We start from the raw sequence: 19,857 nt of genomic DNA on the forward strand, positions 1-19,857 counted from the left end.
ACAGCAGTGGCAGCAGCAGTGCCAGCTTCCTCCCACTTCACCACCAATGTGCTTCAGCCCTGGCCTGAACAAACCACTTCTGCTCCATTGCCTGTATTATCCTTGCCCTCTATGCATGGACTGTCAGCTGGGGTGCCAATTAGCCCCAACCAAAGATTTAGTATTTTTTGTAACATCTCCTAATTCTTAATCCTACTGCGTTCTTTTGAATTTTCTCCATCCTCCTTGTTTCTCAAGAGTTAAAGGCAAGAGAGGTTGGTCTGGATTCCTGTCTTCCAGTTGTTAAAGGGGGCATGGTTCAGGATGATCTCACTGTTGCCCTCCTTAGGGCTACAGGAGATGGGTTTGGAATCTAATTATTCCTGGGAGAAGAGGCCCAGTTCTTTCAGACATAGATGTTGTGGGAAAGCCCTTCATAGAATGCAGGAATAGTATATCTGGGTTATGCAATATATGTCACTGTCACTTGGAGGTGGGTGCAGATCAACTCAAAGCAGATCTGCAGTACAGTGAAGGAGGTGAAATGGGAGCTAGTGGACCCAGGACCCTTGTTCCTAAAGGGAGGAGACAGACAAAAGATTGGACCCATGGTCATGCAAGTTGCTTCCCAGACTTTAAAAAAAAGTAGCTGCCTCCATTTTGTCCAGCAGAAAGTTCATATGGTGGAACAGTTTTAATTTTGTTTACATATTGACATTCTTCATTTCATGTTTAAGGCTGGGATTTCAAAGGAAGTTCAGCATCCAATTTACACTGAAAGTCTTTTGCCTTTGGACATCTAACTACCTTAGTCTCCATTGAAAATCCAGCCTAAATCAGTACCACAGCCCGATGGATGCTGCTTTATGCTGTCTGCCATCCAGCCCTTCCCAGCCTGCTCTTGTCACATACCTCTCTACTCCACAAGGCAGCCAACACCACAGCTCAGAAGTGCCAGTCTTCATCGCAAACTTTTTAACGTTGAAATACAGCCAGTGCTTTAAACACAGAAAGATGGACTAACTGCCAATCCCTCCGGTCCCTACAAAGTCCAGCTGGCTGGACTCAGTCACCGTGAATTCCTACAAATTGGTGGGAAAGATGGAGATTAAGTTTAAGTGAGGGATAGTTGATATCAATTAATGTCAGAGTTAGACTCTAACAGAAAAAGGTTAGTGAAGGACAGACAATTATCAGACATCTTTCCACTGAGACCTCAGTATGTCCTTGCTGCCTTTTCTAATCCAACCTGATTTAACAGAGAGAAGGTTAAGGGGGGGATCATATCTTGTAAGTGCCTACCTGGGAAATAAAAAAATTGAAAATGGGCTCTTCAGTCTAGCAGGCAAAGGTATAACAAGATCCAACGACTGGAAGTTGAAGCTAGACAAATTCAGGCTGGAAATAAGGCACAATTTTTTAACACTGAGAATAACCATTGGAACAATTTATCATGGGATATAGTGGAATTTCCATCACTGGCAATTTTTAAATCAACATTGGATCTTTTCCTAAAAGAGAGGTTCTAGTTCAAACAGGGATTATTTGGGGGTGTTCTATGGCCTGTGTTATACAGCAGGTCAGACTAGATGATCACAGTGATGTCTTCTGGCCTTAGAATCTATGAACTACAGCTGAGTTCTCCCAACACTGAACTTCAGAGAGGTGCTGTTTCTAACTGAGACCTTCCTTGGGTCTCTCTCTTCAGCTTCATCCAGGAAGGAGGTGTAAAACCTGACTTCATGCTCAGTAATATGACCTGGGTGAGAGGATAGGGAAAATGGACAGGAATCAAGTATTATATACACATACATGCACAAGTGCTATATCTTTGATGGACAGTGATGTTGCATACCAATACATTCACCAGAGAGGGGAGCCTGCACTGGAAAAACATCAAGCTGCACATAAAAACTAGCTGAACAAGTGATACAGCAGCATCACTTCATGCAGCATGGTGTGTTAAAACTGATGGGATGAGATGTGCTCCTTGCCATGCATGAACTATGAAGTCTGAAGATAATATTTCTAAGTACAATTAGAGCTTCAGAACCTTTTGCTGGCAGCTGCTGTCTCACGGATATGTGACATTGTCCCTGATGTGGTCAGTGGTGAGAGAAGAAATGATATTTGAGACTTATGCATCTGTGGTGCTAGCTTAACGATGAGAAGAAAATTTCTGCTGCTTGACTCCATTGTTGACCTCTCTAATTACATGGACCATAATCTCCTTCCTGTAATTTGAATGGAATTTAATAAGTTGATTTTGACCTTACAAAGTCCTAAATAGTTTGGGACCCAGCTACCTCAGAGACTACCTTTCTGTGTGGATATCACTGCCATTGTGGTCAGCACAGGCAGTTGAGCTAACAGGTTTTTGGGCTGCAAGGTGTGGGTTAGGAGAGGGTGTGGCTGGTAGGGCAATTTCCATGAAAGGTCTTCAACTCAAATTCATTGTCTATCAAAGCCAAAATTTGTTGACCTTCAGGGCATGCTACAAAGATCCATCTGATTTTTGTTGGTCTTTGGTAAGAGTGTGGGATGAGGGATGGGATGGCTGGATGAAGAGAATGGCTATCGGACACCTTGATGGAAGGAGATGACATAGTATCTTTAATATCTTTTATCCTCTGATTTTATGCATTCAACATTTCTGTAAATAACACCTGGAGCTAGGGATAGGCACTCTGCGAATGAATAAATAACATCAAACCTACAGTGTTTTGCTGCTTGTTGTCACAGTGGTCTCTGCTGCAGAAGGCAGAGTTCATCAGCCAAAGGCTTCCTGACCTCTGCCTACAAACTATTCCAGGCTCCATTTTGTGTGTCCGGTGTCTTATATGGCACCATAAACTTCTCATCCTAATTCCCTCAAACCCCAGGTTTACCCTCCAGACTCCAATTTCTATAGATTGCTGATGGACATAGCAATACCAGCCGGCACTTACCCAGCAAATTCTGGCGCTGGAGGTTGAGCATGTACTGATGCGACAGCATTTCCCTCAGAGGTTTGCGGTCATAAACTCTCATGATGCTGTAGAGGTAGCATTTCTGGCCTCGCTTCAGGTCCTGTAAGAGCACAGCAGCACATGGCAATTTAACTGTTAGCACTAAATTTACATCTGATTCTAAACTGATTTCAAAGTGTAACGAGAGGATTCAAGTCCATTGTTCTATTGCAGGGGGATTTTATGAAATAAAGCAGTAATTAAACCTGAGGAAGAAACCTTTACAGACAAGTTTTAATTGCAACTTCTTTAACTATTTAAATACACTCAGAAACGAGGCTACAAGAATGGATAGTACCCTCTAAGATGTCACTTCTGCTCCTAAAGGGACATTTTTGTTTCATTTAACTAAAAGAGTTAAGTAAGACCCCAGGGCTGTGAGTGAAATACAAAGAAAGCTAAACTAGGCCTGTTATCAGTCTGTTACCTTCAGTAAGTAGGTATCCTGAGCAGATGGAGGAACTTGTATGCATGAAACTTTTGGAGAATGACAGGGACCAGGATTCCTCTTCCAATTTTCACCCATCCTTACCCAGCCTCTCAAAAGACAGGTTCACAAAACATGAGACAAAAAACAAACTTTATATCAATAATTATTCATGATCTTTCAAGTATCCAGTACAACTCCTTGGAGGGGAGGAACAAAACCAGAACTAAATTTCCAGACCCACACGGAATAAAGAAGCATAAAGAAGAACAGGATCACTGTGCCCACCTGGAATGAACTCTGGGTACAGCCCTGTGGAAGAGAAGAACCAAAACCAGAGTTCTGTCTGCCTTTCCCTTGTGCAAATGCTTTGCTCTCATAGCTGTGAATTGTAAATTGTCACCTTTCAAACTGGACTTTGGAAACCACGCAGACCTCACACTCCATAATGCTAAAATGGAGACACCTTCCTATCCCTCTTCACCCATTGTAGAGTGCTGGTGCTAGGGATTAATTTAAGTATATAATTATTTACAGCGAGAACACATAGATAATCCCTGCCGCAAAGAGTTTACAATCTAAGGGACAGATTCTGATACCCTTACTCACATGAGGTTGTGCCTTACCCCACAAACAGTTCCAAGGAAGTCAATTGTGAGGAAGGTGCTATATAGCGGTAGTAAGCCTACTTCAATTGTAAATTGGATATGGTATGACATAATAGAAGGGGAAACGACGCAGGGCAAGCTAATAAGGTTGCTTCCTTTATACTTTGGGTCACAGCACTACCAGCTTTTTAAATGTTATTATCCTACCTACGTTAGAAGGACAGCATGGGTGTAGGAGTCAGCGTTGGAGAGAGCGTGGGAATAGGCGAGTTGTGAGGAGGAATATGAAGGAAAGGGAGATTACAGGGCATGCAGGATTTGGAAGGTATTTCAGGCATAGTGGAAAGCACAGCAATTAAATCTTTCCTGAAATCATAGGCTATTTAAAGCAAGGTAATCCCACCCCACCTCTGCCCATGGTGAAATCAAAGATCCCATGGCACTTTTCCAATATGCATATAAAGGATAATCCAGGTCAACATTTCCCCTGCTCTCTCTTTTAGAACTGTTTCTGACATCTACTGCTATGTGTGCTGCTGCTTAATGCACAACCCTCCTGCGTTTATCTACACTGTTAGTGAGTTGCTAGCATTTAGTTTACAATGTTGTGCATTGAGTTACCTGGAATATGAAAAACCTCATATATAAAGCAAATTCTATTCAGCTCTGACTCACCCCTGGAAATACCGCTTCACTTTTCCACACAAGACAACCTTAATACAAAATTCAGTTTCTCCCAGGAACTGTCACTTTCATTCTGTTGACAAATATCCTAGCAACATAGAGGGGGAGAGAGAGAGAGAGTTACAAGGATCTCTGGGAAGTTGGCTAAGTGCCTTGAGCAATCTCTGACCATCAACCTGCTGATTTTTTACAATGACTACATCTTTGCTGTGTAGGGATGGGTCTGACCATTCTAATTCTCCCAGGGATCTGGATGTTCTCTGAACAGCTAAATGAAACGTTCGCTCAGTCATCATTTTGTGGTTATAAAAACACTTGTGGACAGACAGCTGGGGTTGCTGGGAGAATGCCTTAATTTTGAAGAACAGCACTTCCAATAGAACAGTGAATCTTTCCACCATGCAGGTGTGCTGGGAAATGAAGCATGCCCATATTATGAGAAACAAACAGCAGATAGACAGCCCTACACAGGTAGAGAGAACAGAGAATAGACAGGTGAATCCTACAAAAATGTTCTATAAATATACCTTCAAATTTATCAACAAACATGATTCAACTGTGTTAACAGGAGGAGTTTTCAAATGCACTTAAGTGAGGTAGAATCACAAGTCCTATTGACTTTCAATGGGATGTGTACTCCTAAGTTAATTGAAAGTCCCATTCAGCAACTTTCTGTATTTTTTTTCGATGAATATTCTAGCAAATGAATGTACAGATAGGAATGTTCACAGAAACTGTGAATATCCAGGGAATACTGCAGGATATTTATGGAAAGCAAATTTTAAATGCATGCTCTGTAACTTCCTTCTCAGAGTTATGTTCATCCAGGCAGGAAATGGAAGCGTACAATGTGGCTTATGTGTCTGATCAAAATAGCACAATTTTTTAATACGCTCAATGAGCTGCTCACAAAGAATCTACAGGCTGAAAATTATCTGCAGAAAGTATTTAGTGAGTAATTTCAAGTAATGAATAAATTCAAGAAAATCATTATCAGATTACAGACTAGTCATGAACCAAGTAAGGAGAGGTCAGATCCATTGATTAAATGAATTGGTACCATTACAATGTACTTATCTAGTGGTAGTGGAGAGACATTTTGCTATATAGTAAATGGCATGCAGTATGCACTCAAACTGATTTATAAATATATTATGGTGAGAATGAGAAGTGGGTAAACTACTCAGAGCACTTACTTACCATCATTTTATGGGTATAGTACATAATCCTCCTTTAACACACTGCCCTTCACCACAAATCAAATACCAAACACCTTTTCCCATACCACATTACCCGGAAGGGCAAGAGAAGCAGCCTAGTGATGAAGGATAGGACTTTGCAATTGTTGCTCACATTGTGAGTATCTCGCCTGATTAGATGCTTCTCAGTGTGAGTTAGGATAGCAGAGTCAGGCCCTTGTATGCTGTTTGTAAGATAAAACAAAGGGAAATTTGCCACTGGGATGAACACCCGGGAGCTATACAGAACCAGTCCCACAGTCCATCTTTAAGGAGGCACTAGGATCCAGTCCCTGAGGTCTCGCTAATGAATACACCCCAGCTAATCACTATACCTCTTTTTAATTTTAAAGAGCCAGGACTAGCTTTAGAGAACAACTCTCCCTGGACCTGGTGGCAATGAAACTATATTTGTACAAAGAGAGGGGGAAAGGAGTCTGTTTCACCCCTTTAACAAATATTTGGGCTTTAAATGAATGCATGAATTCAAACATATGCTCCAATCACATAGCATGATTCAGAGCATTTAATGGATGCAGGAAGTATTTACTGTACATGAGGGTGTTTGGACAAGGTTTAAGAAAAGGGCATGGCACGGGGAAGCTTGTGTATGTTAATACTTAGTCCTGCCATGAGTGCAGGGGACTGGACTTGATGACCTCTTAAGGCCCTTCCAGTCCTATGATTCTATGATTCTATGTTTAATGGAGCTTGAATGGGTTCTCAGCTCTGACCTGTTCCATTGCTTCATCAACAGACCTGAGCCTTGTCCTGAAGGGAATGTCTTCATCTGACAGGATAAGAAATATAGTTTCCACGTTCTCTCAATTCTAGGCTCCTGCCCTGCAAAACACACACTCACACATAGACACCTCTCTCTCTCTCTCTGCTCCTCTACCTCATCCACCCTTAGACAAAATATTCTACAATGATGGGCACAAATATTATAGATGTTACTGTTGTATTTGGAACCAGAACTGTAGCCTATTTTTATAAGGGTCATCCTAGAAGGACAGCCCTACCTCCTCCCATGTTGTGAAGGGAACTTATCTGTTCTCCCATATTTCTCGGTAGACACTTCAGATTAAGGTGTGTTTCTGAAAGGCTTTGCTAAACAAGTCAAGCGTGCTTCAAATAGCACAGATGTCAGAATTGGACCCCACCCATCTTTGTTTAAGGGAGAGAGACTATATAAAAAAGATTTCAAGTTAAATATTGGAGCTGGCCTCATTTACCAAAGGGAGTAGCCATCCTTGCCAAAGCTGGCATCATAAATATCTCAAAGGCACAGTTTTTCTCTCACACCAATGTGAAAAGGAGGAAGAAAAAACAGAAAGAATCTGCAATTTGGTATTTATCAATCTTTTTTAATATGCCTCTTTCTGCATGTCTCTAGTTCTGTCTCTCACTCTATTTATCATATTATTTTTCTTTCTATCTATACATATGCACTTTACATATATATACACATACCAATAGTTGTCTTTCTTATGCACGTATCAACTTCCTCTTTATACATTTCTTACTTTTTCTCTTAATTACTTGGGGGTTGGGGAGAGACAAGGTGTTTTTAAGACACTGCACCTGATTCTAATCTCCACTATATTTGTGTAAATCCAGAGTAACCCCAATGGATTAAATGGAAATACTCTGAGATTTGCCCCCAATGTAATGAAGATCAGCATCTAGCCAAGCCAAGTCACACTAGGGTTGAGTTTGGCCTGCTGTGTATCAGAGTTAGCCATGTGATTCACATTAATGTTAATTAGAGTCCATGGAGAAATCCTCATTCATCATGCTGACAAAGTTCCTTTCCCTGGGCTGTTCCATCTTTCTTTCTTTAGTATCCAATTACTCCATTTTACCCCTCTCCTGCCATTATTATTTTAGCGCTGCAGCTATTTTCCTCCTAGTCAGTCCATCATTAGTTCAGCACGTCATTGAGACTAGGATATAAAAGTATCATCTGGGAAGCTCCAGTGTCACTGCACAGCAACTTGTCGCTGAGCTGCCTCTGAAGGGTGCTATCGCTGTTCATTCAGTCACTCCTGTCTACCCTCTTTCGAGCTGGAGGTACAGACTTACAAAGGAAGATTAAAAGAACGAAAAATGTACAGTTTGTCTAAATAAATCGTGGGGTGGAGTGGAGGAGGAGGACATAATTGTCTCTGTGTATCTGAAGTGTGTGAACACCATAGGAGGAGTCTTAGTTAGAACAGAGGGTTATAACTAGGAAGAATGGGATAGAATTAGGAAAGAGAATATTTAGGCTGAACCACAGGGCAAAATTTCTGACAGTGGCATCTGTTAGAATCCCAAAGGGAAGTGGTGGAAGCCCCATTCCTGAAGATACTTAAAACTTAACTGGACAAAGGAATAGGAAACACAGTCTGGGAACAAGCCTACAAGGAGAGGTGTTTAATCTAGATGAGATTAGGGGTAACACTTTCCGTGGGAGTTAGGCACATAACCTGTTTAGATGTTTTTGAAAATCCCACGTAGGCGTCTTTTGCGTCATTAGGTGCCTAAATACCTTTGAAAATCTGGCCCTAGATCACTACTGAAAATGGCAGTTAGGCTCCCAAGTCACCTAGGCACTTCTGAATATTTTACACAACATAATGAGTCATGTTGATGATAAAACTATCTACCATCTATGGAGTATGATGTAAAGACATCTCTCTCTCTGTTACACTGACACCAATGTAGATTCCCTGGCAGATCTCTTCCATTTCTTACTTTGACCAGCAGTCAGGTGCCTGGATAAACAACTTCTACCTGATATTTACACATTGCAGGCAACAGTGTTGCAAGGTCTCATAGCAATGAAGTCCCTTCCATTTTTGTTCCTGCTGCTAGGTGTACTGGTTCTCCCGGGCTTGGAAGGTGAGTATAATGTATCTAGAATGTCTGTCTGATGCTGCAAAAAAAGAAATGTAGCCTCATCATTTGCTTCTTGTTGTTAGCAGCACAGAATTATTTTTAAGTTAATAGAGTAAAAGTCTGAGGCTTTGGGTTTTTTTAACGTAGAATGAATCTGGTGTATTGTTTAATATTTCTGCAATGCAGTGACAATGAGCAAAGGTTGGAGCCAGGTCTAGTGTGATGTGCCCTTGTGCAAGTCTTCTACATGCAAAGAGCTGCAAAAGGTCCTCAGTAATTCCAAATGATCCATGCCCTGCCCTCAACCCAGAAGTATAGCTCTTCCCTGTATGACTGAGGCAGGGATAAAATGAGAATGAGCTGCTTTAAGACTGACAGGCATAGGAGATGCTGGGTGGGGGGGGGGGGGAGAGAGAGTGAGTGTGTGTGTGTGTCCATTATGCTAGTGACTTGCCCTTGCATTAGAGGTGGTGTGGGCCTGTGTAACCCACACACCTTCTGGGTGTGGTGTTCTGTCCCATCTAGTGGCACCAAGACCACTGAGAGAGAGAGTTAAATGAGTTTGCTCTACAGCCTTAGCGAACAGCCAATTGGCTTTTAGCTCATGCAGTAGAGGCTCATGCACTAAGCTCCAAAGGTCCCCGGTTCGATCCTGCCCACCAACGACCAGGGTCTGTTGGCGTTATACCTGCACCACCCTAAGGAGTGCTCCAGGAGGGATCTCTCATGGAAGACCAGAGAGTGCAGTGGAAGCACAAGCACTGCATTGTGCCTGTACTGCTCCTGAAGTTGGTGCAGCATGCTCCGCTCTCTGCTGCTGGCTATCTCTGCTGGTTGTAAGGCGGGGTTGAAGGAAGGGTGCAGCACCATAATTCACCCCTCTTCCCTTTGTGATGGCTTGAGTCCCCAGATACTAAAAATGACCCAGAATGTGCAGGGAGCTCCAAGGGGAGAGTGGTGGGATGAAAATGTTCATTGCACCTTCCTCACCATATTGAGGTGGGCTAGTGCCAGGCACATCTAGCTCTAGAGGGGGGAAATGGGGCTTCCACAAGATGAAACTTGAATGGATACAAGCAGATTCTAAGGAGGTAGAGGAAATTACCATATGTGGTTTTGGGAGATAAATCAAGGATATTTGGAAGTTGACTCCAACTGTGCTGATTGTTTACTAAGAAAGATGTCGGAAAGAAATTGACTGCAATAACTTTCACAAAATTAATCTTAATTCTGGCCTGACAGACCTGTATTGTTCTAGTATTCCTCCTTCTCTCCTAAAGGTGTTGATACACCTCAGCCCCAGCCTGCAATTCACGTTGCTAGTTCTGTCCTGGGTCCTCCCTGACAAAACTTTGTTAATACACATAATCCCGATCTGCAGAACCAACTGCTGTTTGAGTCTGGGGGACCAAAAAATACCCACCAATGCCTTTCAGTTCTGACCTGCTGTACCCCCTGCAGTCTCTCCAAGAGGCATAGCCAGAGAGGAATCAGCAAGCTACGATGCATTGCACCAATCACTGACATGGTTTTGTGAAGTAGAGAAGTGGATCCATTGTATCCTGCAATGTTTATGACCTCATCAGAACTTGACTCCTAAGACGAGTGCACTTCATTTGCTGAATTTTCATGGTCCCGCTGAATATCTAGTACAGTATTTGCTCTTAATTATATTCAGTAAATCATTCTGTTATAACTCAGTTTAACTAGATTTAAAGAGAGTCCCGTGGCACCTTTAAGACTAACAGATGTATTGGAGAATAAGCTTTCGTGGGTGAATGCCCACTTCGTTCTTCCCGTACCTCTCTATGGGAGTCGGTTTTGTATTTCTCATAGGTGACAAGAACCCAGATGTCAAACGTCGTGATGTCCGGTCCTTGTTCAGCATACTTGAGGGCAGCCAGTTTTCACCTAAGAACATTCAAGACCCAGATCAAGCTGACTCCTCCTTAGCAGAGTCAAAATTGTTCTGCCAAGGTCCCTGCCAGGATGGATGGTTTAGTAACATGGGCCTGTGTTACAAGTTTGTCCAGGAGCAAAATACATGGGCCAGTGCTGAGGTACCAGGTTCTTCAAAATGAGAATTTTCTCTCTCCCCTTGTTCTATCTTTTTACTTTTTTGTTTCTTTTAGCCTTCCTTTCTGATTTTCCTGAAATGTATCAATCCTGGCAGAAGGTACTTAATACACATTTCGGGGCTGAACATGTGGGTGAACTACCAGCATGAAGCTTAGCGATGTGAGATGCTCGGGTAGCTATGAACCAACTCCTACTCAGCTCTCGGAACTTTTGAAATCTGAACACAGCTCTCATTTAATCCCATCTCTCTCCACTGGTCAGGATTCACTGCCTTTCAAAATTGGCATTTTTCCATTTAAACTCAGGAAGAAGCCAGAGAATTTTTAATTCCTTGTTAAAATCTTAACACCAAGCTGAAGGGAAGTTTAGGGTGATTTTCCTGTTTGTGAGGCAGTCGGCCCCACCCTAGGAGGCTTAACTTTTATCTGTCTGCCTCAGAAAAACACTTCTGAAGAGCAAATTCCTTTTGCCTGGTCTATGTTCCTCTAAATCTCAGAGGCTTGCTAAAAAATATTCTGACTTCACTTCACTCCCTGTTCTAATGATACCAGATGAGGCCGGTGCAACATTGATGTACCGATATATTTGTCAAAATATGCAAATTTTCAAAATGCAGACACCTCCCTCAAATGCACTCAATGTAAACTTTTGCTAAGTGGTGCTGCCTCCTTCCTTGGTTATGGCTATGAGAATGTGTTCAGTTTAAATGGCAAAACAAATGCCTTAATCATCAAGGTGAACTGGCAAAGGGCTCCTTAGGGCCAAAGCAAACCGTGCCTTCATTTCAGGCTGCAGACAAAGGGGCCTCCTGCCTTATGGGAAAGAGAAACCATCTTCTTACCTGAGGATAGAGGCAAAAATCACTCAATCCCACTCAGCAGAAGATAGTTAAGAGAAATCTCTACCCCATCTTGATTGGTGGATGGCTGGGGAACACAGGAAGAAAAACTATTTATTAAACACTTTTGGCCTTTCAATTTTCTCCATCTTCCTCTTCTCTCTCTACTTTTCTCCCTTTCTGCCCTCTCTCCATTCCACACTTAATGTTCTTGTTTTCCCCTTTACCATTATTTCTTCCTCTCACACTTCTCCGCTCTGGCCTACACCTTGCTCCATTTGTATGTCTTTCTCTGCTCCCTTTATTCAACTTTCTCTTATGTCCTATTTCCCCCCTTTCTATTTCATTCTCCACTGCCCTTCTCTCTTCACTCTCTTATATTCTTGCCTCTCTTTCCCTCTTCACTCCCATTCCCAAACTTTTTCCACTTTTCTCTCTCCCTGTTCTGTTTCAGAGACTCTCCCCTCACTCTCTTTCCCACTCTATGTCCCTGGGTCTAATTTGCTTTTACCGTGCAGAGTGTTTGCCAGAGGATAGCAGGGGGAGGTCACCTCACCAGCATCTCCAATGCAGCTCAGAATGATTTCCTTGTGAACCTCGCCAGTTATGAAGACAAAAGGACAACCCAGTTCTGGACAGGAGGAAGTTACCGAAAGGTAAGTGTACCCAGAAAAGGCATGAAAATAATAACCAGCTAGGAGAGGTTCACAGAAGGGCTGCAAAATTTTTCCATAGAAAACTTATTGGTTTTCAGTGATTTTCAACGTAATATTTTTAGCTTTGAGCCCCCACCCAAAAATTGGTTTTCGATTGTGGAAAAACCAAAATATTTTCAGTTGCTATAAACAATTTGTTTTCAGTTTTGATTTAACAAAAAAAAAATCTTCAGAACCCCGTCCTCCCCCCACCACACACACATATACACGTACATTCCAGCCAGCTCTAGCCCACAACTGCAGGATGACCTGGGTTCAGGCTTCGCTGGGTAAACTGGCTTGTGGATAATGGGTTCTAGGTTTAATTTCTGCCTGGCAGAATGTGAGCTCAGTAGAGATGAGTTAATATTATCAAAAGCTTCTGTGAATATATTTATTCAGATATTTTGTAATGAATTCATTTGGACTGTCTTCTCAGCAATATTCTAGGAAATGAGTTTACTGGTAGGAGCTTTTGCTGATACAATGAATTTACAACTAGTATTGTGGAATATTCAAAGAACGTGAACCTCATATTTGTAATCATTACTATTTGAACTAGAAACTTGATTCTATGAGTTATATACGTGCAATCAGGGACCGGAAATGTACCATGTGTTCTCAGTCCATTCCAAACATCTCAAAAATCGAACACCTGCAATGAACTCCTCATAAGTGAGTTATAGACTGCAATTTTCCTGAATCTATTTGTTATTCAGAATCAATCTATTTGAGGACAATTCACAAAGGGAAGAAGAGGTGAAGTGAATATAATACATTATTCAAAATGAATTATTCATGCAGCTCTATAGGCCAATGCGTGACTGTAGGCAATAAGGGTACGCACACATTTCTGTTGAAGCCCCCCTCACACTCCTTCACTCATTTTCAATCCCAGCAGAGTATTAGAATACCTGTCCTCTCTGCAGTTCTCATTAAACTTCTGTATTACTTTTCTGCAGCGTACTTCTCTGAGATGGACTGATGGATCACTGCCGAATTTCATCCAGAGGCCTCTGAGCTCGATTTTCAATGCCATCAGCGGAGTATTTAACAGTATCTTCAATGTACAAATCTGCCTGACCCTAAATTTAGGAGGTAAAGAAAACAGGGATTGATTTATGACTTACACTTTCATACTAGGCAGAGTGTCTGAGGGTAAGGAACTATTATTTCCATTAGATTAACAGATGAGGCTAAAAGGTACCACTGTGATCATCAAGCCATAGGACTTCCCTGAATTACCGGTAATTCCTGTTTGAACAACAGAATATCTTGTAGAAAAATATCCAATCTTGATTTAAACATTTCCAATGACAGAAAATTCATCACCACCCTGGGTAAACTGTTCCAATGGTTAATACCCTCACTAATAAAAATTTGTGTCTCATTTCCAGTCTGAATTTGTCTGGCTTCAACTTCCAGCCACTGGATCTCATTATATCCTTGTCTGCTAGACTGAAGAGCCCATTATAAAATTTTTGTTCCCCATGTAGGTACTTATAAATTATGATCAAGTCGCCCCTTAACCTTCTCTTTGTTAGTCTCAGGGAGCTCAATCTAGGTTATCATTCTGAGGCATGTTTTCCAGTCCTTTAATCATTCTCGTGGCTCTTCTCTGAACCCTCTTCAATTTATCAGCATCCTTCTTGAAGTGTGGATATCAGAACTGAACATGTTATTCCAGTGATCCTTTCTGTTTCAAGACAGTTTCCTTGCTCATCAGGGTTGGGACTTCTCCCCAAAACACACCCATGCACACAAACACACACACACACACATGCCCACATAGCTCCACTATTATAACTCAACCCTGCTCTGTGAACCATTTTCTCCTGGGGCGAAACAGGAAGGTAGTCTCCATTTTTGTTTAACCATGAGCTTTCTTCAGCCTTTCCCTACCAATGGACCCCAACCACCCTCTGATCGGACCAATATTTCCTGAATTAGTTGGAGAAAATGTCACTTTTTGGTTAGTGCAGTTTATATATTTTGTAAACACAAATTAGAAGGAGAATTAGTTTTCCAGGGACTGAGCTGAGCCCAAATGAGCTCATGTCAGAAGTGAAAAAACTCATTTATAAATTGTTCTGTTACTTTTCCTTTTCATCGTCATTTGTCTTTGTTTCCAGTCCAGGGTAGGTGGGATGGCTGTGACTGCAACAAGAAGTTATCATTCATCTGCAGTTACAAACCCAATTTGACTCCGCCTTAGCCTGCAACAGGAAGTCGATGCTGCTGATGAAATCTGACCACTTTTACTGCACTTGGAATGTCGTTCAGCCACAATTAATGCGTGATTCTTTCATATGGTAAAATCAAGATGTCAGTTTAAAAAGACCCAGAATGTTAACGCATATGATATAGATAGAACAGAAAACAGTAGAAGAAATTAAAAAGTGACTCGCTTGTGGACAGCATTTAGAACACTGTAAAAAGGGTGCTATACAAATAATTTCTGATTTGATCTGAATGCTTGATGAAATCAGTGCACGATTGGGCTTTTCCACAGGGGTTTCCAGAATATTCATGAGAGCTCTTTAATTATTAAATAATTACAAATCATTACAACATTACTCATTTCACCATTTAATCACACCACTTCAGACATTTTAAATCCTGGAAATTCTCCTTTCTTAATGTCAGATAAATCCAAGAAAAGTCAGCTGAATATTTTCAATTTTTAAGTAGTTAAATGGCTAGTTCATTGAACTGTAATATAACCATAAAAAGAAGTACAAATCATATGGAACAGTCATGTGTATAGCATTATACAGAGAGATGATACAGAGCTTTGTTAACTGCATGGGATCGCATTTTGTTAAGTGAAGCAAAACTTGTTGTTATGGCTATGTATGTTAAAATGACTAAACATTATACATTACTGTGGTCTGTGTAAACAAATAACTTCACTTTGTTTTTCTTAATTATAAGTTACTGTATTGCTTTTGACTCATTAGTTAGTTGTAAGTTCTTACTGTAATTGTGTCCCTCCCCAAGACAGGAAAGTAACTGGCAAAACTTCATAGAATCTCAAAAGACTAGTTGGATCATTCAGGTGATAATGGAGCAGCGAGGTGAATAAACTTCCCTTGGCAGCAATGGTGGGAACACTAACATAGGCCAACTACTGGCATTTTAATGACTGTGTCATCTAACCCTGCTCGGAGGAGGACTTTGTGACATGGTGGTAACAACACCAGCTGCCGTTGGTGCCTTATCTATACTAGAGTTCACTCTTTTGCTGATAGCAGTGGAGCTGCAGTTGTTGGAGTAATAGTGAGAAATGTTTTTAAATGTACCAATTTTGCCCTAACATAATGACCCCTCAGTATCAGTGGCCATACTTATCATAATTACAGGCTATGCCACCGATACTGAGGTGAACATAAGAATGGTCCTACTGGGTCAGATCAAAGGTCTATCTAGTCCAGTATTCTGTCTTCCGACAGTGGCCAATGCCAGGTGCCCTAGAGGGAATGAACAGAACAGGCAATCATCAAGTGATCCATCCCCTGTCGCCCATTCCCAGCTTCTGGTAAACAGAGGCTAGGGACACCGTCCCTGCCCATCTTGGCTAATAGCCATTGATGGACCTAACCTCCATGAATTTAGTTAGTTCTTTTTTGAAACCTGTTATAGTCTTGGTCTTCATAACATCCTCTGGTAAGGAGTTCCACAGGTTGACTGTGCATTGTGTGAAAATAGATAGATGAAAATGATTTGTTGGGGGAAGAGTCAACATGGTTTTTATAAAGGGAAATCATGCCTCACCAATCTACTAGAATTCTTTGAGGGGGTCAACAACTATGTGGATTGGGGGATCTAGTGGATACAGTGTACTTAGATTTTCAGAAAGCCTTTGACAAGCCTCACCAAAGGCTCTTATCCCATGACAGCTTTCTTTGTTTAAGAGGGAAGGTCTTCTCATGGAATGGTAACTGGTTAAAAGATAGGAAACAAAGGATAGGAATAAATGGTCAGTTTTCAGAATGGAGAGAGGCAAATAGGGGTGTCCCCCAGGAGTCTGTACTGGGACCAGTACTATTCAATGTATTCATAAATGATCTGGAAAAAGGGGTAAGCAGTGAGGTGGCAAAATTTGTAGATGATACAAAACTACTCAAGATAGCTAAGTCCAAAGCAGACTGTGAAGCGCTACAAAGGGATCTCACAAAACTGGGTACAAATAAAATGGCAGATGACATTCCATGTGGATAAATGCAAAGTAATGCTGTAAGAGGTCCGGATTCACCCCTGCGGCGCCTCCTGCTGGTCATCCAGGCAATTAACTCACCAGCCTCTGGAGCACCCTCTGCAGGCCGGTGATCCACCTTGTCCTCTGCACTGGCCCCAGTGTCCCTCCCAGGACCCCAGTGCCCCTTTGCTCTGGGTGCTGCCCCCTGGCAGTACCCACACACTAGGTCTCCCCTCCCAGGGGAACCCCCACCCACTAACCCCACCTCACCTCAGGATAAGGCCACTGCCAGTCACCAACTAGCCCCCACTCTCTGGGGCAGACTGCAGTATAGGCCACTCATCATCGGCAAGGTTGGGTTTGGACCTGCTGCCTTGGCCTACCTATGGGCTGCCCTCTGCAACCCCCAGTACCCCTTGGCCTATCACCAGGCCGCAGCCTGGGGCTATCCAGGCTGGACCTCCCAGCTTCTCAGCCTTTCCCGAGCCCTGCTCCACCCAGGTACTCTGTCTTCACTCCCTGCAGCCAGGCCCTTCTCTCTCTGACAGCAGAGAGACTGCTGAGCTTCTGGCTCCCAGCCTTTTATATAGAGCCAGCTGAGGCCTGATTGGGGCATGGCCCAGCTGCAGCTGCTTCCCCAATCAGCCCAGCTTAGCAGCTCCCAGCCACAACCTTCCCCCAGGGCTGTTTTAAGTCCTCCAGGGCAGGAGCAGGGTAAGCAGCCCGCTACAAATGCACATTGGAAAACACAATCCCAACTATACATACAAAATTAGCTGTTACCATTCAAAAAAGAGATCTTGGAGTAATTATGGATAGTACTCTGAAAACATCCACTCAATATGCAGCGGCAGTCAAAAAAGCAAACAGAATGTTGGGAATTATTAAGAAAGGGATAGATAATAAGACAGAAAATATCATATTGCCTGTATATAAATCCATGGTATGCCCACATCTTGAATACTGCATGCAGATGTGGTCACCCCATCTCAAAAAAGATATATAGGAACTGGAAAACATTCAGAAAAGGGCAACAAAAATGATTAGGGGCATGGAACAGTTTCCATATGAGGAGAGATTAATAAGATTGGGATTTTTCATCTTGGACAAGAGATGAGTAAGGGGGGATATGATAGAGGTTTATAAAATCATGACTGGTGTGGAGAAAGTAAATAAGGAAGTGTTATTTACTCCTTCTCATAACACAAGAACTAGGGGTCACCAAATGGAATTAATAGGCAGCAGGTTTAAAACAAATAAAAGGAAGTATTTCTTCACACAACACACAGTCAACCTGTGGAACTCCTTGCCAGAGGATGTTGTGAAGGCCAAGACTATAACAGGGTTCAAAAAAGAACTAAATAAATTCATGGAGGATAGGTCCATCAATGGCTATTAGCTAGGATGAGCAGGGATGTTGTCCCTAGCCTCTGTTTGCCAGAAGCTGGGAATGGGCGAAAGGAGATGGATCACTTGATGATTCCCTCTAGGGCACCTGGCATTGGCCACTGTTGGAAGACAGGATACTGGGCTAGATTGACCTTTGGTCTGACCCAGTATGGATGTTCTTATGTAATACTTCCTTTTGTTTGTTTTAAACCTGCTGCCTATTAATTTCATTGATTAATCCCTAGTTCTTGTGTTATGAGGAGGAGTAAATAACACTTCCTTATTTACTTTCTCCACACCAGTCATGATTTTATAGACCTCTATCATATCCCCGCTTTTTTGTCTCTTTTCCAATCTGAAAAGTCCCAATCTTATTAATCTTTCTCAAAGGGAAGCTGTTCCATACCCCTAATCATTTTTGTTGTCCTTTTTCGTAACTGATGTTACATATTTATCTAAGGTCCATTGTTCAGGGTGACCACTGTATTTCAGTAACATCATTGGTTTACCATATTGGCTACCTGGTATATCAAAACTACCTAATTGATGCACAGTTTAGCTGTGAGGTAAGTACTGTCAGTATTTTGGAGCACGTGGTACAGATGGGGAAAGTGAGACACACAGAGGTTAAATAGCTTGCCCATAATCATACAGCAAGTCAGCAGTAGGGCAGACGTTTAGGACCCTCAGTCCTCATGCTTAGTCCACTAGACAGTGCCAAATCACTTTCCCAAATCAAAGTGACTTTTCTCCTTGTCAATTTGTTTACCTCAAAAGAGCGAGCTGACTTACTGGACTGGTTCATCCGGGCTTCCCGATTCACAAAGAACACCACATTTCATTGTCAACTACATACCCAGCTCCTGGATTTTGTTTTTGAACAGCATTTCTGTCCCTAGAGAATGGGTTTAGGGCCTGTGTTCTTAATGTAGAAGAATAAGGTTATTCAGATACAATGGTCATTTTATAATATGATAGCCAGAGCTTCCAGGATTCCATTAAAACATGGTGAATGCATGGGGGTAAATGGGTTAGGGTTTTCATAATAAATATGGAACTCTACATCTCCTGTGCTAATATGAACCATGTTGATAAGATCTGAAACCTGACCTACATCCAGTGGGTGACTGGTGAGCTATCTAAACTGATTCAGTGGGCTCAGTTCAGTTCCCAATGACCATGTAGTCCACGACACTGAAACCACCACCACAATTAGCAATAATTTAGCACTTTTTTAAAGGCAGGGAAAACAGAAGTATCAAGGCCACAGACAGCAGACACACACGGTGCACTAGTCTTATCCCTAGAATAATACTATGTGGTACTTTTTAATCCATTAATCTCAGAGAACTTTACAAAGCAGGTTTCTTGCCCCATTTTACAGATGGGAGAAAATGAGGTACAGTGAGGTGAAATACCTAAAGTGGGTGATCACACAGCGAGCCAAGGTTAGAGCTGGGAACAGTTCAGTGGTTAGAGCACTCATGGGAGATGAGGGTTCAATGCCCCCCTTTCTGCCATAGCAGTGAAAGGATTTAAGATGGCCTGTCCCACTTTTCAGAAGAGTGCTCTAACCACTGACCTGTGAGATATTCCGATGTGGAGCTCCCTCAGTCTCTCCTGTTTAAGCTGTTCCACTGTGGATAAATAATAAAAGAGAGGTTGGAGCGGGGAAGGACTGGACCTTTTGTCTCCTACCTCCCACGTGGGTCCCCTAGCCACTGAATTATAGAGGCTCTCTCTTGTCCAGTCATGTTTTCTTTCTTTAGCCACAATGGAACAGCTTCAACAGGAGAGATTGAGGGTGCCCTAAATCAGAATATCTCATAGC

At 42.2% G+C, this 19,857-nt stretch overlaps 2 protein-coding genes across 2 annotated transcripts; one reads left to right on the forward strand and one right to left on the reverse strand.

The window, feature by feature from the left end:
* Positions 1 to 1,607: 1,607 nt before the first annotated feature.
* LOC113406610 (protein FAM216B-like) lies at positions 1,608 to 3,513 on the reverse strand. The gene is made up of 3 exons (XM_026652269.1): positions 3,415 to 3,513; positions 2,928 to 3,048; positions 1,608 to 1,738 (listed from the first exon to the last, which is right to left on the reverse strand). Exons 1-3 carry the CDS (start codon positions 3,511 to 3,513, stop codon positions 1,608 to 1,610), a joined length of 351 nt encoding a protein of 116 aa, XP_026508054.1.
* Positions 3,514 to 10,605: 7,092 nt separating this feature from the next.
* Positions 10,606 to 14,654, forward strand: LOC113406691 (snaclec bitiscetin subunit beta-like). The gene is made up of 4 exons (XM_026652524.1): positions 10,606 to 10,887; positions 12,263 to 12,400; positions 13,402 to 13,537; positions 14,572 to 14,654. Exons 1-4 carry the CDS (start codon positions 10,606 to 10,608, stop codon positions 14,652 to 14,654), a joined length of 639 nt encoding a protein of 212 aa, XP_026508309.1.
* Positions 14,655 to 19,857: the final 5,203 nt, after the last annotated feature.

This window comes from Terrapene carolina, unplaced genomic scaffold (genome assembly GCF_002925995.2).
Source record: "Terrapene carolina triunguis isolate 2854851 unplaced genomic scaffold, T_m_triunguis-2.0 Scaffold18, whole genome shotgun sequence".
NCBI lineage: Eukaryota > Metazoa > Chordata > Testudines > Emydidae > Terrapene > Terrapene triunguis.